The sequence below is a fragment of the Plecotus auritus genome, assembly GCF_963455305.1.
Source record: "Plecotus auritus genome assembly, chromosome: 8".
NCBI lineage: Eukaryota > Metazoa > Chordata > Mammalia > Chiroptera > Vespertilionidae > Plecotus > Plecotus auritus.
The window spans coordinates 68866179-68888290 of NC_137782.1; the positions used below are offsets into that span (position 1 = coordinate 68866179).

The 22112-nt window shown below is 46.2% G+C and overlaps 1 protein-coding gene across 4 annotated transcripts in view; it reads right to left on the bottom strand.

Moving 5' to 3' along the window:
• Positions 1-1126: 1126 nt before the first annotated feature.
• SLC23A2 (solute carrier family 23 member 2) overlaps positions 1127-22112 on the bottom strand; it is a 134440-nt gene continuing 113454 nt past the window's right edge. For all 4 annotated transcript variants that reach the window (XR_013961538.1, XM_080686436.1, XM_080686438.1 and 1 more), the window contains 6 exons: positions 20548-20695; positions 19344-19449; positions 12982-13111; positions 12136-12273; positions 7517-7612; positions 1127-5864 (listed from right to left, as the gene is read on the bottom strand). Coding sequence is in view for 3 of the 4 variants with exons in the window: in XM_080686436.1 (XP_080542562.1) it covers positions 5632-5864; positions 7517-7612; positions 12136-12273; positions 12982-13111; positions 19344-19449; positions 20548-20695 (851 nt within the window). In the remaining variant the exon portion in view is untranslated. The remainder of the gene's footprint in view (positions 5865-7516; positions 7613-12135; positions 12274-12981; positions 13112-19343; positions 19450-20547; positions 20696-22112) is intronic.

Genomic DNA, 22112 nt, shown 5'->3' on the forward strand with positions numbered 1-22112 from the left:
TGATCTTCATTTTCTTTATCTTACATTTCACTACCTAGCAGGGAAGGTGGATGAACTACATTCTAGGTATGTCGCAACATGAACCTCACAATAGCGGGTGGAATGTGACGATACATACAATGTATCATGCCTTTTCCATAACGTTCAGAAACATGCAAAACTAAAACAAAACAGTAAATTGTTTAGGAATATGTATTCAAGGGTGGGCAAAAGTAGGTTTACAGTGGTGAGTGCATGGAAGTTCATTTTGTATTATTCTTGTATTACATATTTTTCCCTATAAACAACTGTAAATCTACTTTTGCCAACTCCTGTATATGGCAAAATTGTGAAGAAAAGCAAGGAAAAGATGAACCCAAAATCCAGGTAGTGGCTCTCTCTTTGTGGGGGATGAGGATGGGGATGCAACAGGAGAGAGGTCCTCGGGATTGGGGAGAGGGGGTCTGAAGTATTGGTAATGTGCTGTTGTCCCAGCTGGGCATGAGAACATGGGTATTCTTTTTATTTTTAAAAATACTTGACTATTTTCACACACATAAAAATTTCACCTTGTGGTTGGTTGTCTAGCAACGGCTCACAGGTCAGGATATTGGGAATATGGTAGCTGTGGTGGCCACTCATGGTCCAAACTGCCAGAGACGAATCAGGGGTGGGATGGGAATGGGAGCTCTCCATCTTCTCTAACGACACTGAAGCACCTCTGGACTCATCTTCACCCCTCATGGCGGTGGGGGCAACACCCCATGCCGGCCCGCACCGGCTCTCTGAGGCTTGGACCTCAACATTGCTTGCCTGTGTACTCGGTGCACCGGACTCGGCCGAGGCTGCTCTCAGAGCCTTTGACTCCACCGTGTGGACAGACAGGCTTTCTGATCACCAGCCCCTAAACGATCCCCAATCTCCAAATGGTGCTGCCTTAATAAGAGACTCAATTTCACTCCCAAAGTCCAGCATCAGCGATCCTCGGGTCTCCGTGCCCCTCAGGCATCCTCCCAAGGAGCCACTGTGGTTCTCCAGGCATCTCCCAGGCACCCAACAATGTCTGTGAACTTGATGAACTGAACTTTTCATCAGCCGATTTCCATGCACTCACCACTGTCTTAAAGACCAAAGGAGGAGGCGTGTGAACAGCAGAGCTGTGCCCAGGAGAGCTTTTATTTGTACGGAACAGTTTTAAAAATACAGAATAAAATAGCTTTATCTCTACTATTATTCACAACATCTGGTCCAAATATTACATATTTTTAAAATACTTAAACGTTTAATGAAGCCATGTTAGAAAAACAATATGAAAATTCTTTTTAAAAACTCCGTAAAAGAATTACACACCTGAAAAACAACCCCACCCTAAATACCCTCGGTATGCAAAATAAAAAAACGAACAAAATCCCCAAAAGGTACATAGCCAAAGTCAGCCACAAAAACTCAAGGAAAATATAGGCATCCTCACTGTGTTAAGAACAGTCAGAAATTTATTAACGTATCAAACGAAGGTTGTTACAAACGAACGAAAGAGGGTATTAACTTGAACTGTCAGTAACATGACCAGGCTGGTGAGGGTGTCCTAAATGCCAGAAAACACACACAATTCTAAAGACGCTGGGAGTTACTTATGCAGAGTGATGACGAGGCACAGTCAAGAACAACCTAGAAGAACAGGAATGTGTGTGAGGCTGCTGAAAAGGACGTGCTTTCTGGGTCCATGGGCGGAAACGTTGGCAGAACGCGCGGTCTTTTTGCACTGTCGGGTGGTGACTGCAGGTCGGGCGGGGGGGATGTCCTGTTCTCCGTGTTCAGGTCATAAGTGGACAGAGCACAACACATGTAGCAGGTGAAAACCCAGAGGGCGGCTCCCCGGAGAACTGCCAATGCTCAGGCTCGTTCGCACAACCACAGTGTCCAGGAGGCATGGCTGGGTGCACACCAGGCATCCAGTGACAGCCATGCCAGGCCTGGTGTCGGCAGCCAAGTGCACACCCCAAGCACAGTGGCCTCAGAATGCTGCCTCTCCTCGCACCAGACAGGTTCTGGAACAAGGTTCCCGCCACAGCTCCTTTTTCACCTTCTACCTGGCCTGGTCACTCTTAGCGGCATCAATATTAAGGAAGATTATAGTCGCCAACTTCAAGTCTAGGTTGCTAGTACCAGTATTTCAGCAGGGACATGAATTAAAGTAATAACAACTTAGCTGACGGTCATAAAATATACGCATGGGTAAATAAAGTATACACACATACTAGAGATTCATCAATGGAGAAATTCTATCATCACATGACATTGTCATGAAAATTATATCATTCCCTCCCTGGAAAACTGTAACTATTATCCTGGGCAGAAATGTTATTTTACTATATGGAAATACTGCAATATTCATGCATAAACCAAGTTATCATCATGAAAGTCAGTGTTCTACAGTATAAAGCAAATCCTGTGTGTGAATTTGTTACCAGGAAAACGGGAAACCATCAGGACCCATGATGCTTCATTGCGGCTGACCTGGTTAAGCCACTTCTCTTACTTTGATCAATCACAACAAACTCACTAAAAGTTAACATTTGACGCCCTCTTAAGAAAGATTTGATACTAATGAGTCTGTGTTTAATCCCCTAGTGAGAATGAGAATGAAAATTGCTTACAAAGACTGGAGCTATTTCCCAATTACTCTGTGAACCATGTTAGGTATTTTATCAAAACCGGTGGTGGGGCCCATGACCCACCCCCACTGGGATACGGCAGCATCTACTATCCTTATAAATACTTTCCATTTATTTTCTATATCAAAATGGTTCACATACATGTGAAGATGGTGGGCAGGTGGTCACTGTGGAAACTGGAAGCGAATGCCTTGCTCAAGGACACTTACATAAGTGAGTTCACAGGGACAGATCATGCATGGCCACCGTGTCCCTGCAAACCTCCCTACAGGTGGTATCTTCAAACCCAGGCAGCAGATGAACACACTTTTCTCCATTAAACTCATTCTGTTGCACATTTGCTAGCAGAAGGATCACTTCCTAAAATGGTTGGTGTGTGCTGCTTGTGCAAGATTTATCCTGAGGCTCAACTCCCTCCCTTGGACAATGGAACAAGAAGGGCAAAACCCCTCTTTGCAAAAGGCGGTATGGGTACAGGGCTTCCCTGCACATAGGAATGCTTGCATACACCCCTGCACATAGGAATGCTTGCATACACCCCTGCACATAGGAATGCTTGCAGATTTGAAACGGATCCAAGGAGGGGTTTCAAAAGGGAGTGGGTTTCTGGACAAGCCCGGTCAAGTTATGTTGAAAGGAACTTGTTTGTTTCTGAATTACTGAAGGCCCAGATGCTTTTATTTGGGTATTTGGTTCTTCTGCTCACCTATAGAGCTAGAATACTGCAAATCTTTGGGAGGTGTAACAGTTTTCCCCATTTTTCAAAGCTGAGAAATTTAGATGCTGAGCAGAAATACAAATAGAAGGAACAGAGAGCAACTCAGTGTCAGAGGACTGTCAGCCTGGAGGGCATACCAAGTTAAAGGGATGGAAATGGTTAAGGGATGTGCTTCAAAATAAACTAGGCATCAAATACACGTCAAAGAAAAGTAACATACAAAATTAAATGTAATTTATAGTCTAAGTTCTTTACTTAATCTGCAATAAGGTCTTGGCAAAACAATGAAGTGGCTCCGAAGAGAGTTCTTGCTAGAACAAGGCTTGAAGCCCTCAACTTCCCAGGAGTCAAGGAGGTGACACAGAGGCAGCCATGGGACAGGAAGTGCACGAGATGGACACAACAGTGCTGAGACCCAGACCCATGGCCCGCTGTTGGAAACAGCAACGCCCACTGCATTCAAGCCTCAGCCAGGTCAATGAATACTTAGGAAGAGAAGCATGACCTCATGAAGTGAGCTCACTACGTTATGTCTCAGAATTTTCTGGCTGAAAAACCTCAAACCAAATTCAAGAAGTTTCTTTCCCCTCCCCCCAAAAAAGAATTTAGTGTTAATTTATTAGAACTCAACAGAGGGGACCTGCATGCTGCCTTTCTCACCACCACCTTCTGCAGGAACGTAAACAAGAATGGCAGCACTTGTCCAGGGACCTAACCTTCCCCTCTGCCAAATCAAGACCCAGTGGACATGCCACATGGCAACCCACAGGAAGTCCCCTATGTCTTAACAGCGAGAAACGACTTGCAACAGAACCACAGCGGAGGGTGTACCAGCACGCCCACCATTCGACATGGCAGCTGTTTGGTACCTGCCCTGGCTTCCCTTCTTCACAAGACAAATTCACGTATAAGGTAAGCCGTGGTTTCTGGGCTCTGATCCAGTAGTTAGTTTTGATAAATAGATTAGGCATTACAGTATTTACACTTCCATGGTATCAAGCAATACAACCACAAAATGGTTACTGGCCTGCAAAAGCCATGACAACAGCTTCCCTGATGGCGTCCACAGCTTTACAAATGCTGGTTCTTTCTTTAATGGGAGAAGTGGGAGGGGCACAGTAATAAGGATGCAAGGTAAAAGGGTCACGTGGAAAAACACTGATTTCAAAAATCTGCTACAGTCATTAATATTAAACAGGAATAAAATCTTGTATTTATAGACACATGTGACAGTAACTGACATCCACATGACAGCAGAGCCAAGACACCCATAAACGTCTGGCTGGTGCCCCCGTGTGGCACTCCACTCCTGTTGCACCACCAGGAGTGAGAAGCGCCCGATAGAGTGTCTCAGCTACTAGTGAAGAGAGAGAGGCCAGTGTGAAACGTGCTGGCCCAGCCTGGGCCAGGGTGGCACCGAGATAGAGCAGCTGAGAATCAGATACTGATTTCAAGGTACCTTCCTTTCCCCACAGTCCCCCAAAACACATTTCCATGCTAATACTATGTGTACAGACCTTAACCAAGCAGATGGGGCAGAGGTCTGTACAACAACATGTTGCTATTTCCCACAGGAGGAGCAGGGAACGTAGAATCACATCTGACCAGCTGTGACAATGCGAGGATACTGGTGCCCTCTCACCACAGGAGGGCTCTGTGGTTCAGGTGGAGGTCAAATAAAAACCAACCAACCTCCCAACAAACCACGCAGGTCCAGGTGCTTCCAGGACAGAAAGCCCCTAGACCAGGGGTGGGAACCTTTTCTCTGCCAAGGGTTATTTGGACATTTGTAACATCATTCACTTAATAAAATTTATGTTGCTATGAAAAAAGCGCCAAGATTTATTGACTTTTGAGTTCTGCCTGAGGTTGCCTTGGCAGGGCCAGATGTTCCCCACCCCTGCCCTGGAGGCGGCCAGTAAAAAAGCTAGCATGGGCGGTGGAAGGGGGGCTGAAAACAAGGAATTGCTGTGAATTTCAAACATCTACTCCCACCGGAGGACAGGAATTTCAAGTTCAGTGACCACAGCCAGCAGTGGACATTCTCAAGGGCAAGGGGTTGGGGCTTAAATAAGGAGAGAGGTGAGACACTATATTAGACACGATCACCACTCACAACAAAAAAAGCTACTTGCAATCTGTCTTAGCTCTGGGGTACAGAATGTAAATGCAGATACACAAACATATGTTACTGCTTGTTACTCAGCGAGAAACTACAGATCATGCCTCACTGCGGCCAGGCCACAGGGCAAGCTACGGCTATACCGTGGCCTGCAAGTCCTTGTCCGGACTCCGGCTGTTAGCACTCTTCCCGAGGCCTTTCCACGTGTAGCCCACAAAGGTTGGGCTGATGGGTAAGTAGCTGAAGCATTTGTATTTTTTAATAATGTTCATGCCGAATGGCAAATCATAGGACTCCATGCCATCAAGCGACTTGCTCCCTTTGCCCACGCCCTTCTTCCATTTCCGAATTCCTCTTTCCTCTGGAGTACCTATGGGACACACACATCAAAACAAAGCAATGGAGTGTTTAGTTTAGCAGTTCTTCCAGGAACGGAGAATCCAACATGCTGTCCCACAGATCGAACCTGCAGGATGACAGCAAAGCACCCTTGATGGCACTTGGCTATCCAAGGGCCCAAACTAGAAATCTAAGAATTGCTAATCCATCCTGCTCCCTGTGCTCCATGTTCAAGGCCTTTACCTCACCCCTGTCCTTCCACATGATGCATGTTCTTACTGCTATTTTTACTGTGGAAGTCTGGCCCAGGCCGTGTCATTGCTTTCCAGGGTCATTTTGTCAGTCTAACTGGCTGTCCAGTCTTCAGAGTCCCCACCCCCTCCCCCAAATCTGCTCTCAAACACTGCAAAAAAAACAACAAAAACCTCTCTCTAAAATGCAAATCTGATCTTGCAAAATGGGACCCCGAGTACTTGTTATACACAATGCCTTCATCCATTGGTCGTGGCAACCCCCCAACCCAGACATTCTGAGTTTTGTACGGCTTCCCTCTATTTTAGAGTGTCTGTGTGTGCTGCACTCGGCTACGCCCCACTTGTCGTGCTCCTGTGAGGATGCACTTCCACTGGTTAACACTCTGGGCCACGCTGGGCTCTGACAGATGAGCCTGGTGCAGAGGAGCACTGCTGCCTGCCCTCAGCTGCAACAGGCCACGTAACAATACACGGCTGTGCCCGAGCCTGGGTGATGAGCTCGAGTCTATGGTGCCATATTTAGAGTCCTCATTATTTTCCTACATCTAAGCTATGTCTCCACCCCGTTGGTGTTTCAGTAACAAAATTGACTTTAACTTCCATCTCTGACTCATATGTCTCTCCCTCAATTAGTTCTGACTTAGGAGAGAAAGAGGGTGTCAGTTATTGACCCTCATAAATCTAACACCTTCCACCTATTCGTGTATGTGTTCATCCTAGTTCCTGCAGCATCCTCTTGATTGAGGCTTTGTGGGGAGGGGAGGCAGATATCTCAACAAGACCTTAAAGCTCAAAAATAAACATTACCCTTCCTTGATGGCAGGTAAATCTACAGGTGTGTCTGTGGCATTTACAACAGTACAGAGCAGCCTCTGTAGGAAGCTTGGAGGGCCACAAAGTCACATCCTAGTCCACCACCCAATACTTGGCATCTCCCAGCTGAGAAACAAGGATTATGGGTGTTGAAGACCTCCCAACCTGTGCCCCTCGCTGATCCTGACAGCAGCCTGTGCCCACTGTACTCGTGGCATTTGGTCTTAGTTGGCTGGCACCTGCCTTGGGAAGGACTTGGACTCATTTAAAGGACAGGCTCCCCAAGCAGGAGAAGTGCCAGAGGCTGTTGTCAATTAAATCAAACTGCAGTGTGCTGAGCAAGGCTGTGCAGGGAGGGCAGCCCACTGCCATTTCACCCCATGCAAGGAATTTCTCTAAAACGTAGCTCAGCAAGGAGGAAAACAGCTCAATAAGTTTATTAGCAAAAAACTGATTTCATAAAAGAAGGCTGGAAGTGTCATCTTAACCACTTAAGAAAAGATATAGTTTTGACCAGTGATGGCTTTGAACTGTCTCACTCTTCCTGCTTCCTATATTTATTTAGCAAAAAAGTAATTCACATAAGTAATAAGCATGTTTGACATATACCACATACCTGGGATGGTGTTATCCAAAATAAAAGCCACACAGCCTCCTACAAACATAGCCGTTGTGAGGAGAACGTTCAGCACTTGATCAATGCCCGATATCCCTAGAAAAAGAACACAGCGGTGGGGTCACTGTCAGCCAGGACGCGCCTGCCCCTGGCCCCAGTCAATGCAGTGCACGAAGTGTACATCCCTCGTGTTCATGTGTAGTAATGTTTTAAACTACTCTGAATACCTCCAATAATAACCAGAGGGAAATCCTTAACCTAATACAGTGAAGTCACCCTAGAATGAAATGTGAAGCCATTGGGGGGTGTTGTTTACAGATTTAAAAAAAGAAATCAATATAAAGAAGGCGGTGTAAGGCTGAAAAAATTACAAAGTGAATAACAAGACAACAAAAATATTTGTGGTATCTGCAATCAAACAAAGGTTTTCAGAATCCTCAGTTACTAATTTATGCTTAGCTTTTAATTAGGAACAAATGGACTTATAAAAATGTCCTTACATGAATGTGATATGTAAAAATATCACAAGCGGCAAGAATCTCCTTGCTATTAGAAGTTACATACTTTCTCTATTTAAAACGTATGAGCCAGCACTTCTACTCCTAGGTGTATACCCAAAGAATTGAAAACAGATACTCAAAACAATACAGTCTATCCTCATTACTGGACAATTCTGTACCTGTAAATTTGCCTACACACTACAATGTATTTGTAAGCCCAAGATTTATGCTAGTGGTACATTCAGTCATCTATGGACACGCACAGGGCAGTGAAAAACCTGAGTTGCCCAACACACGTTCCCCGCTGGGGTCAAACAAGGTGACACTCTGCCTTCTGTTTCAGCTCGTCCTGTAAACACATGTCCTTTCAGCAGTCTATTCAGTACCACTCGCTTCACATTTCTGTGTTTTTCGTTGTTGATTCTGCGGATTAAAATGGTCCCCAAGTGTTGTGCTGAAGTGCTGTCTAGTGTCCTAACTGCAAGAGGGCCATGAGGTGCCTCATGGAGAAACACGACTTAGATGAACTTCATTCAGGCATCAGTTACAGTGCTGTCGGCAGCCTCCCCCTGGCAGCAATGGGCCAGGATTTGCTAATTCCATGCTCACAGAACATAACTACCAAAATGAGCACTGATTGTATCGAATATAAACTATAATTGAAAAATAAAAATTTTAAAAAATTGATTGGACTGAATATCAAATTTCATAATAGCACTAGTCACAACAGTCAGAAGGTAGAAACAACCCATATGTCCATCAATGAATAAATGGATAAACAAATTATGGTATATACATACAGTGGCATATTATTTAGCCGTGAAATGAATGAAATACTTATACATGCTAGAACATGGATCAATCTCGAAAACATGCTAAGGGGAAGAAGCCAGGCCCACCTCACAGAATTCCATTTATATGAAATGTAAGAAGAGGTAAACCCACAGAAACAGAAAGCAGGTTGCTGGCTGCCAGGGGCTGGGAGAAGAGGGAAGGCAGGGATTAACTTCTTAATGGTCTTTATTTTTGGATGATGAGATCGTTTTAAAAACGAGGTATGAGTTGGTGGTTATACAACATTGTGAATGTACGAATATGCCACTGAACCATTCACTTTAAAATGGTCAATTTTATGTTACGTGAATTTCACCTCAGAAAATGTAAGTATGTACACATATATAAAATGGTCCCCAATTCTCCATAAAATGTTGGCAGCAACAGCTATTTCTTAAGATGGTTCCCCTTTACTCATTCCCCATGACATTGGGGAATTAAAATGAAAAGAAAGGGTCTGGAGAAACCAAGATGGCGGCATAGGTAAACACCTAAACTGCTACCTCGCACAACAATTTCAAAACTACAACTAAAAGACAAAATGGACATCATCCAGAACCACAGGAAGGCTGGCTGAGTGGAAATTCTACAACTAGAAGGAAAGAGAAAAGCACACTGAGACTCAGAGGAGCTGCAGGAGGCAGAGGTACTGAGACGCACGTGCAGAGAGGACTGGCAACTGAGTACGCGGCTGGCTTTCTCAAGCGGAAGGGAGACAAAAGCTCCCGACTGCGCTGAACTCCAGTTCCAGGCAAGACTCTGGGGACCCAGACACATATGGGGTGAAACTGGACTGTCAGGAAAGAGAAAAACACAGAGACTCAGAGGAACTGCGGAAGGCAGAGGTATCGAGGCTAGGCGCGCGCGAGGACAGGGCGGGCAACTGAGTACATGGCTGGTTTTCTCAAGCGGGAGAGAGACAAAAGCTCCCGACTGCACTGAACTCCAGTTCTGGGCGAGCCTCTGGGGACCCAGACTCATTCGGGGAGAAACTGGACTGTCTGGCAGCAGGCAGAACTCGAGGGTGGCTTTCTCTCAGAGGTGCTTTCAGTGATTACCACGGGAAACTGAGACACAGGGGCCTATTAGGGCAGGGCTGACGGGAAACCAATGCTGTCTGCTCTGCTCTGAGACTCCGCCCCATCCAAGCTGAGCACAGAGGCTTTTGCAAATCTTGTCTCATAAGGGTGTCTCCAGCACAGAAGTTCTCCCAGCGTAGACACAGCTGATCCTCACAGCCAATTGGCCTGGAGGTCAATTCCTCCCAGTGATACCAACAATAATCAAAGCTTAACTACAACAAGACTGTGCACACAGCCCACAAAGGGGTGCACCAAGAGTGTCCACCTCAGGTAACTGGGGAGGCTAAGCCACTGGGCCCTATAGGACACCTAGCACACAAAGCCACTCTACCAACTCAGGGAAGCAGCCAAAATGCGGAGACAAAGAAACAGATCACAAATGAAAGAAATGGAGGAAAGCAAACGACTGGATATAGAGTTCAAAACCACGGTTATAAGGTTTTTCAAGAATATTCTAGAAAAGGCCGATAAATTTAGCGAGACCCTCGAGGATATGGAAAAGGACCAACTAGAAATTAAGCATACACTGACTGAAATAAAAAATAATATACAAAGATCCAACAGCAGACTAGAGGATCGCAAGAATCAAGTCAAAGATTTGAAATACAAAGAAGCAAAAACACTCAACCGGAAAAGCAAAAAGAAAAAAGAATCCAAAAATATGAAGATAGTGTAAGGAGCCTCTGGGACAACTTCAAGCGTACCAACATCAGAATTATGGGGGTGCCAGAAGAAGAGAGAAAGCAAGATACTGAAAACCTATTTGAAGAAATAGTGACAGAAAACTTCCCCTACCTGGTGAAAGAAATAGATTTACAAGTCCAGGAAGCATAGAGAACCCCAAACAAAAGGAATCCAAAGAGGACCACACCAAGACACATCATAATTAAAATGCCAAGAGCAAAAGACAAAGAGAAAATCTTAAAAGCAACAAGAGAAAAACAGTTAGTTACCTATAAGGGAGCACCCATACGATTGTCAGCTGATTTCTCAACAGAAACTATGCAGGCCAGACGGGATTGGCAAGAAATATTCAAAGTGATGAATAGCAAGAATCTACAACCAAGATTATTCCACCCAGCAAAGCTATCATTCAGAATTGAAGGACAGATAAAGAGCTTCACAGATAAGAAAAAGCTAAAGGAGTTCATCACCACCAAACCAGTATTATATGAAATGCTGAAAGGTATTCTTTTTTTTTTTTTTTTTTAATATATTTTATTGATATTTTACAGAGAGGAAGGGAGAGGGATAGAGAGCTAGAAACATCGATGAGAGAGAAACATCGATCAGCTGCCTCCTGCACACCCCCTACTGGGGATGTGCCCGCAACCAAGGTACATGCCCTTGACCGGAATCGAACCCGGGACCCTTCAGTCCACAGGCCGACGCTCTATCCACTGAGCCAAACCGGTTTCGGCTGAAAGGTATTCTTTAAGAAGAGGAAGAAGAAAAAAATTATGAGCAACAAATACATATCTATCAACAAGTGAATCTAAAAATCAAGTGAATAAAAAAATCTGATGGACAGAATAAACTGGTAAATATAATAGAATCAGGGGCATAAAAAGGGAGTGGACTGACAATTCTCGGGGGGAAAGGGGTGTGGGGGGTGCGGGAAGAGACTGGACAAAAATCGTATACCTATGGATAAGGACAATGGAGGAGGGTAAGGGCAGAGGGTGGGGTGGGAACCGGGTGGAGGGGAGCTATGGGAGGAAAAAGAGGAACAATTGTAATAATCTGAACATTAAAAATTTATTAAATTAAAAAAAAAGAAAGGGTCTGAAAGGTTCATCTTGAATTCAAAGTAGCTATAATTCCTGTAGAAAAACAAGTATTTCAAAGTCTATAGAGCTTCAAGAAATTATAAACTTTAACATAGCCTTAGTCTGAGAAATCTAAGGTTTTACACAGAGGCATTCTCCCAAAGGAGAGGGTCCTGGTGGTGAAAAGAGAGACCCTGACATGCATGTTAGTTGCATGCACACGCCAGCTCATGTGGGAAGTGCAAAGGGCTTCCAGATAAACTGCAACAAAGTGAGATTCAAATGAAACACACAGGTGAACATTCACCAAAACAATCCTGAAGTTCCCACGTCCTCTCTGACTGGTGATGAGCTGTTCGAAAACTGGCGGCTCTGGTTCCAACCAACCCCGCCCCCCACAAACCACCACAAGATTCAAGGCCCGTTTTTCCTACCTGTGACAAGAGGGTTCTGTCTGAGGTAACTTGGAAGGACGAGTCCAAAGAAGATGGAAAATCCAAGCACAAAGAGGTTCCGGGAAGAGTTTAAATCAATGAACTGCAGGTTAGAGAGTCCAACGGCTGTGATCATTCCTGGAAAGAAAATATCAGACAACAAGTTCCAGTCACTCACACGAAGGAGCTGACACTACATACAGCATGGGGGACAGATGACTCACAGCTGCTGAAGGCAGACTCGCTACATTGTCCTTCCTCTGTCCCATCAGAAACAGGTCAGAAGACCAGGCAAGGACAGGACGGGGACGTGACTAGCTGGCCACTCGGCTCATGCAGAGGCATAAGCATCACCCTGTTCTAAGGCTGTAAGACTTTCTTTCAGACCACGCAGGACACTAAGGACATGGGTTCCGCCTTGACACCTCCATGCAAACATTCCTATTAAATTGGGAAACCCACCCAAAGCGGGTCCCTGACTACATCAGCTAAATGGCACAGAGACCCACTGTAAAAACGGTCTGTTTCAAACAGTCCATTTGGAGGGTAAGATAGGTTAAGTTAAATCACCAATTAAATACCAATTAAAGAGATTATGTCATCGTATTTTTCCTAGACTAAATATTCTCCCTTTGGTTGTACCTTCAACATAAATTCAACTCAAAGAGTGATATAGGTTTTTATGTTTTATATGTCTATCCTTTTGTATTATGAAATAGAAATGCATTGCTACCTCCAATCTTACTGAAGAGATTTAGCAAAAAACCATAATCTCTGAAAAATTAGCAAATACGAAGAAAAGGAGCCTCAGAGGGGCAGCCCACCATCAAGGAAATGGACTTTTACCGAAGAGAGTACAGAAGAGGGCGCCAAGCACAGGGTCCGGAAGGGAGGCGAAGAGGGCGCTGAACTTGCCGATCATGCCCAAGGCGAGCATGAGGGCGGCCCCGTACTGTATCACCCGGCGGCTGCCGACCTGCAGGACAAAGGCAGAGGCAGGTGTTCAGTTCACGACTTCACCAGCCCCCTGGGGCAAATGTGACAAAACGCTTATTCAAAATCTACATTATTTTTAAAATATTTAGTTAAGAGGGATCAGTCTCATTTCATGATGAGGATTGAGCTCCGTGTACAATTACTATAAATTACTATAGAGCACCCAGAGTAAAAGGATTCCCACCACCTTTTCTTGTTCCACTGGCCCTTCTCCTCCCATGACTCTTGGGAGGGGCCTGGCAGGACTTAGTTTTGCTTCTCTGAGCCCTGGATGCTGTCACCTTGGTGTGGACTGCTCCTGCTCTCAGGTCCTGCATTTCTAATGCCCGTCGTCACTGGCAGGGACCAACTTTCAGTATCAAATGCAAAACGTAAAAGCTACCTTCTGCTCCTGCATGTCCTTTGGGTTTCTAGCATCACCCTTCACTCAGCAAGTTAACCAAAGCACTGCAGCCTCAACAACCCCATCTTCCCCGTACCCTGAATAAGACAAAACCCCAAATATTTCTGGAACCTCCTCATGGTGTCTTCCCCATTAGAGTGACACAGCCTAGAGCAGCAGTCGCCAACCTTTCAGACCTAACGGACCACCAGTGGTCCACTGGTTGGTGACCGCTGGCCTAGAGGACAAGGTGCAGAATTCTCGGGGCTCACTGCCTGGCTGGCATCTCCACTCCACCTCCATCCACGTGACCCGGGCAAGCTACTCAACCTCCTTGGGTGTCAGGATGCTCATCTCTATAACTAAACCTGTGGTTTGCTTTAAGGGTTAAATGAGATGATGTATAAAATAGTTTGAACAGCACCTGGCAAGCAAGCATCAGGCTATTTGATAGCCTCCCACTGGGCCTGCTGCCTCTGGCTTTCCTCCGTCTCTGCCCGGTGGTAAAGGGACCTTTCAAACACACTGGGAAGTCAGTGCTCTGCACAAGTCCTCTGGTGCTCATGAATTAAAACACAAGTCTCAGGCTCTTGCACACCGGCAAGCTCCCTGATCCCTTCCCCTCCCCTAGGCCCTGCCCCATCATCCTGGGGGCTTACTGCCTGCCCCTCGGTGTACCAGGCCAACCCTGGCCTGTCTGCCTGGAACACCCTTTCCCCCAGTCCCCTTCTGGCTGTTTCCCAGACACATCCTTCAAAACACTACCCAAATGTGACCTTCTCCGCAAAGCCTTCCTCCATTCCAAGTCTTGGGCCCCCGAACCCCCAATGCATCCTGGGCTTTTGCAGTACCACTTATCATTTCATTGTGGTCTCATCGTTATCTGTTACATTTGATCTCGGCCTTCTAGAAGCTACCATGTAGCCCACTGCATCCAGGCAGCGGAGGGGGAGCTGGCACTGGGTTCAAGAACCCTGTGTTTTGGCTCCTACTTAGTGCTGCCTCTCCCAGGAAGACACCCTGATACATAGGAGGTTCCAGAATGTTTGGGGGAATGTTCACTGGCTTTAAGTATGACTTACAGTGAGAAAATGGCTACTTACACTTAGGTTAGTTATGGTGAAATGAAATTTAAGATTCAGTCCCTCAGTTGTACTCATCACATTTCAAGTGCTCCCCAGGCTCCTGTGGCTGATAGCCCACATGTGACCATACAGATGCCGAACACTGCCCCCACCACACAGGTGCCGAACGCTGCCCCCGCCCCACAGGTGCCAAATGTTGCTTCCTTCCACAGGTTCCGAACTCTGCCCCCCTCCACAGGTGCAGAACGCTGCCCCCGCCCCACAGGTGCATCATGCTGCCCCCACCGCACAGGTGCAGAACGCTGCCCCCACCGCACACCCCACAGATGCAGAACGCTGCCCCCACTGCACAGTGTTCTGCTGCGTGTTGCTGGGCCAGAGTGTCCAACAGCCTCTCTAGGGACCCAAGGATCAGCTAAGAGTCAGAGTGGACTCTCATGGTGCAGATTGCTGTCCAATCACGGCTAAGACTGGAGCACAGCCTCGATTATTTCAATCCACGGCTCCTCCCACAAAGTACCAAATGCAGGGAAGCAGTGAAAAGGGTCAGGAAACTGGTGAATCCAGTAAAAATGACCTGTGCTTGGCTGTATTCCATGATAAGGAACACTTTCATTTATAAATGGCTCATTTTTCAGCAAACATTTTAAGGACCTACTATGTGACTAGCACTTGTTAGACTGGGGGGTGGGGGGCAGATACAAAGATGAATAAATCACAAGCTTATGATGAAAGTCTAGTACTATTGCAGTTACTCTGTGTGGGAACCCAGTGGGGAAAAACTGAAGAATCAGAAAGGGATCCCCGGAGATGGTCTTGAGGGATGAATTTATTGGAGGAAGATCAACCAGGTAGAAGAAACAACCTGTGCAAAGACCACCTCCCAGCAGGGTCAGGCAGCCCTGCAGGTGTGCAAGAAGAGGGACAGGCCGGCCTCTGGGATGCCTGAAACAATAAAACCTACCTGAAAACCATGCATGGAAGGATGATCTGCCTTAGATGCTGACAAAAAAACAAACCACCACAACAAAAATACAAAGCAGCAATGGAGGCATTCTTGTGTTTAACGAATATGAACTGACTGCCTATTATATACTTACTAGAGACCCGGTGCACAAAATTCGTGCACGAAGGGATGTCCCTCAGCTCGGCCTGCACCCTCTCCAATCCAGGACCACTCGGGGGATATTCGAATGTCGCCATCCCCGACTTCCCTGAGCCTTGGGCTGGCCCTGGGCAGCGGCAGCCGTCATCCGTGGTTTGCCTGAGCCTTAGGCAGCCGCTGCGGCTTTGTCTGGAAGGACGTCTGAAATACGTCTGGTCTAATTAGCATACTACCCTTTTGTTAGTATAGATGCTCCAAACACAGCTCTAAAATCCCTGCCTCACCCTGGCCAGTATTGGCTCAGGTGGCTGGGCTTTGTTCTGTGCACAGAAAGGTTGCCAGTTGCCGGTTGATTCCTGGTCAGGGCATATGCCTAGGTTGTGGGTTCGATACCAGGTAGGGAGTGTGCAGAAGGAAGCCAATCGATGTTAAGCTCTCACATCAATGTTTCTCTTACTCTCTCCCTCTCCCTTCCTCTCTGGCTCTAAAATTCAATTTAAAAATCTTAAAAAAAAAAAATCCCTGCCTCCCATTGCTGACAAAGAGCCTTTCGTCTACTTTCCTGCTGCCCACCTCCCTCCTGACCTCCTTCCTGAACTTCAGCTCTGCCTGTAGGGCCATCATTTCCGACTTTCCAAAGGCTTTCCACAGTGTGGAATGCAGCACCGGAGACATGGTGCTCACTCTGTTTCTAGAAATAAACTTTGAGCTACATATTGAGGAATAGGATGAAGAAATAATACAGTCACTATAGTCGAGCTGCCAAATTACTAAAATCAAGCTGGTTGAGGCATGAGGAAATGAGCTTATTCTTGTTCTAATTAGCCTGGGAGCTTAAACTTTTGAACTTTCCAGTCCTGTGTCAATCCCCGGATATACATACACCAGACCTCCAAGTAACCCCCTGATGACCCCCTGAAGGACTCATGTATCCAGACCACCTGACATCCATTATCCCAACCACACCTCCTGGCACCTATCTTTCTGACCTTCTGACATCTGATACCCATCCGGGACCAATCCTAGGGCTAAGAATGCAGGACTGATAATTCTCAAGAGTATCGTTTTTACTGTAAGAACTCTTAATTGTTCTTTCTTCTTCATAATGCTTCTAGGTTTTTGTTTAGCTGTGTTCCCAATTTGCAAACTCTAAGACCCTTGAATAAATCTTTATCATTTGTTTCTAGCCAAAGCCTTCAGCTCGTTTTGAGTTCACTCGACAATATCATATGAAGACGATATCAATAGCTTACTGTAAGTATATCCACCACATGCTGGACTCTGCTAAGAGCTTTACATCAAGTTATTAATTCCAGAGCCTTGCATACTGTCTTGGAGACTGAGAGAGATGATGTCACATTGGGAAAGTGATGGAGCCAGGACCGAAATCCAAAGCAGCCACCACCCCCATGCCTGCCCCTCTCTGTGGGACAGACATTGGCACACACTCAGCGGAGAAGTCCTGCCTGTGCAATCTGACCCCTTAGAACTTCAGAACACAATGAGGTAAGCAGCCTCAACTCCTGATCAAGCAGGTTAGAATGTCCATGGCCATGGAAATCCATGACTGGATAACGAGTAGCTACTATTAGAGTTGCCAGGAAACGGAGGCAGACGCTCTGGAAGAGCCACAAATCACCCTCTTGCTATATGCCCTGCGATTCTGATGCAGGGGCCCAGGCCAGAGCCATTCGACAGAACTTTATACACTGATGGGAATATTCTCTATCTGTGCTGTCCTACATTAGCCACTGGCCACAAGTGACCACTGAGCCCCTGAAATGTGGCTAGTGTGGCCAAGAAACTAAATCTTTTGTTTTAACTAATTTACACTTAAATGGCCACATGTGGCTACTGACTACCATACTGGACAGTTGCTGGAAGCTACCCATTGTCTACACTATCCGGGAAGTTCAAACAAGGAACCCAGAAGGCTAATGGACCTTTCGGCAAGGGCTAAAGCTATGCACCAATTGTTCTGTCGAGACAATGGTGGCTCAAGCAATTTCCTGACCTAATGGTCTCAAAGTAAATCTTTACTAATATTCACTGACCTTTAAGATAGTCTGTCTGCTATGGATTGCCTGCCTAAGGGCAAGATGTGTATCTAAAATTGAATAAAAGGCTGGAGGGCCTGGGCACCAGTGAAGCCTCTCCTCTTGAGAAAGACTCTCCACCTGGCCCCCTGTGATTTCCAAATTCATACTTCTTGTGCGCGGCCCTTCTCCAGGTCCTGAACCCAAGCCACGCAGGACGTGGCTGTCACAATCTTTCACAGACAGTGCAGATCTAGAATCGTCTGATTTTAGACCTCAGTTCTACTCAGGAAAGTGACTCGCCCTTCAGCTGGATAAGAGGCAGACCACAGCCCAGAACCCGTGCCTCCTTTCCTCTGGACAGGACCTCCCATCAGCTACATGGCTCAGGCCACAGAGAAGTCTGTTGCCAGTCCCACTTTCCCCACCAAGGCAGCTGTGCAGATGACTGGATTGTACCATCTACACAAAGCAATGAAAACCGATTCCAGGGCTGACACTGCCCTTGAATGGATGCAGCCTTTGCCTGATGTGAGTGATTCAAAGGGATTCAGAAGGAAAATCAATTTAGCTCATTGAAAAGCACTGGCAGGTTGTCTTTCAGAATAAGCTGGCACCATTCAAACGGTAATAAAGAGAATTATTCCCCTGACCACCTCAGTCCTGTCTTAGGAGGAACCTCAGTGAGCAGCACCACTTATTCCCTACAGTGACCCCGCTCCTGGCGTGTTCTGAAGGGGCACAGAAAGGGAGCTGGCTTAGTAAACTGTCTTCCCCTAAGAGTCCCTCCGTCTACAACAATTTTATGTTGATGTTATTTCAGATTAGTTCTATGTGTACAGGTTCATGCAGCACACACTGGCTAAAGAGCGAGTGAGCCTGGCCGGCGTGGCTCAGTGGTTGAGCATCGACCTATCAACCAGGAGGTCACAGTCTGATTCCCAGTCAGGGCACATGCCCGAGTTCTAAGCTTAATCCCCAGTGTGGGGCATGCAGGAGGCAGCCAATCAATGATTCTCTCTCATCATTGATGTTTCTCTCTCTCTCTCCCCGTCTCCCTTCATCTCTGAAATCAATAAATATATTTTAAAAATAAACAAATAAAAAGCGAGTGACTTGTGCCCCATTCGTTGTCCATGTGAGACACTCTGTGCAGCACTGGTTCTCACCACTGGCAGCAACAGACCCAGTGGTGGCGCTAGAGGAAGTGCCCGTCAGGCAGCCCTCACATGCCCTGCATCAGGAGCAACCGGCAGCAGGTGGAGCCATCTGCACGCATGAGGCTGAGCTCTGTGATGGCCCCCAGCTTACAGGAAAACCAACGGTGCTTATTGGGCATGGCCTGCACCCTCTCAACTGAATTTACAGTCAAGATTAATCGAACTCAGTATTTGGTTTCTTCTTATCTGGCTACAGAATCTCAAAGAAGACAGTTTAATAAGTCAGCATTCCAAAAACCCAGCAACAAAAACAGAAGGAGATGGGGGTGGGGGAGACGATCTCAGAACTGGAGGCCTTCCCTGTGGAACTCATGTGGTCAGACCAGTCAATGAAATGGATCAACGCTTAGTGGCCCAACCATTTAATTAGTAAAATGTTTGTACCTTAGTAATTCCCAAAACTCCAATGTTGGGACTGGATGAAGTAGAGCCATTCCCAGTACCAAATATGCCATCGAGAACACAGGAGAGACCCTCCACGAAAATCCCCCTAAAATGTAAAGGAATGGGGCAAAAAGAAACATTCATTCAATGGGGAACACTCTGAGATAGGCTCTACGTGGCCATGACCCAAAGGTCTGGGCCACAGAGCTACAGCCTCTGCACACCTGGGAGGGGTAACAAGGCAGTCTCAAGCCCCATGCCAGACCTACACGCTCATTCAGCTTTGAAAGCACCTCTGTGAGCCACCCATTAGACACAGGCGTTTAAACAGCATTCCAAATTAAAAGCTTTTAGCCAGAAAATAGAGCCATTTTTTGGGATCAAAGACAAATATAGGTCGTCCACTGATTTGATTCCTCTGCTATTAATACAGTTTCACCAGGAAAGACATGCTTTGTAATTCCGTAAACATTGACACTTTTAAAAGAATCAACATACAAGTAATTTAATCATATGCAACAGCTCAACTGGAGAAAGACATAAATCCAGGACTGAAACCCCTTACATAACCAACATAAGAAATGCTGCCCTAGCCAGTCTGGCTCAGTGGATAGAGCGTCGGCCTGCGAACTGAAAGGTCCCAGGTTCGATTCCGGTCAAGGGCACATGCCCGGGTTGGGGGCTCCATCCCCAATAGGGGGCAGGCAGGAGGCAGCCTATCAATGATTCTTTCTCATCATTGATGTTTCTATCTCTCTCTCCCTTCCTCTCTGAAATCAATAAAAAAAATATATATTTTTTTAAATTGTAAATGTGAAGAGATGACACAGCATCCACCCTTTAGAACAGTTGAGGAAAACAGGAATAAAGGGGACATATACCCATGACCCCAAGCCAAGCAAATAACAATGGTGGTGTCTGGCCTGTTTTGGTGAATTTAAGGTCTAGAATGACCTCAGAGAACGTATTATGCAATTGTCACTGTGAAGAAGAAAGGGTGAGAATTCTGCTCATTGTTATAAATGAGGAAATGAGGGCAGAATGAGGGCAGTGACTTGTCCAAAGACAAACAGCCAAGGAAGAACCCTGTTCTTGCCTGCCTCCATGCTGACACTCTTGGTTTCTTCTCCAAGATTATCCAAACCAAAGCATAACTAAGTGAGGTGGTGGGCCCAGTGAATTACTCGTGTCCTCAGGAACGCACCTGTTTATTGCATGGATGGGTGGTGGCGGGGCACAGGACAGCCTTGCGCAGGCGTAGTAGTCCCCGATAGACTCGATGATACTGGAGACAACAGCGCTGAGCATGCCAATGACACCAGCCGCAGAGATGGTGGGCAGGCCCCACTGAACTGCGGAAAGAAGACAAACGTGAGATCCTCACTGTCTCAGAGGGACAGGCAAACGTTATCACACACCAAGTCATTCAGCACGCCCAAGGACGCTACAAGGCCCACCCAGAGTCTGAAGCTCACGGTGGAAACTTGATGTTTAAACCTACTAGTACAGCACCAATGGCTAGATGCCTGAGAAGGGCTCCGGGGTCGGATGAAGATGCCCATCACCAGGCTGGGGCTGCTCTATGTCCTTATTTAAAAGACACTGTTTGGCAGAAATAGGTGGGTGCTTCTCTTCCCGCTTCAAAGCCAGTGTCTAAATTACAATTTAAACAGCCTGCTGTGTTGGGATAGAAATTTGTATTTTTACGAATTTAACCGTGTTGTGCAAAAGATCTTTAACCCTGCTGTGCAAAGTATGGTACAAACCAATGGTGCCCTTGCTCTGGGACTGGCATCGAATGAAAAAGCAGTGAAAAGTCACCAGTTAAATTTAGATCCCAACAACAGAGCATGGGACAAGGTGCAGGCAGATAACCCTTCTCTAGTGTCATAGCAGCACTTTCATATTTTTTATTTGTAAACCATGTTATGGAAAATTAAATAATTTATTTAAGAAATCAAAGAGAAGTCCCCAGGTAGCTTCAATTTGAGGATCTGGATTTGGTTCCTTCTTCATTAGATGTACTTTGAAAGGAAAAAAATCTCTTTGGACTTTCCAAGCCATAGATCTCACTTAATAAAAATACCATGAGGAGGTTTCACTGTGAGAGTGAATAGACTTCTTTGATAAAGTACCTAGGCCTTCTTCCTTTGAACCATTAGTTATAATATAGTCACTAAGAAAAAAAAAACCAGTGGGAAGAGGAAGATGGATAAGATAAAATGGTTTCCTGTGCAGGGGTCATTAAGGTCGTTTGATGAATGATCCAAGAACAGTGTAATGGTTAGACATCAAAGGGAGGCAACCCAAACCGGGTCACAGCGAGTGGAAGTTGGGAAATCAGGAAGAGGACAATCCCTATCTGGAGAGGGTCTAGAAAGCAAGAGCTGAGTGGAGAGGGCATTCGGAAGGGCAGCGCCCAGTATCAGCAGGTGGGCAGGACCAGGGGGGCAGGCATGTTTAGGAGGGCTCCATGCGCCACCTAGAGGCGAATGGCCTCTGTCTCATAGGTTAATGGGGAACAACTTCAGGTTTGGGAAGAAAAAGGTGACACATGAAGTCAGATGTGCAGAATATGCCTCGAGTGTGCATGAGGACAGAACTAACTGCTCCCACCTGGGCTATTTCACTCCATGGGAGCAGACAAAGGACTCACAGGCCCGTGGTTAGAGGGTCAAGATACACGTCCACGGGCAACGGCCCAGCACGCTCTATGCCCACCCTGAACGGGCTTGGTCAACATCTCATCTCTGGTGGGTTTGGAACAGA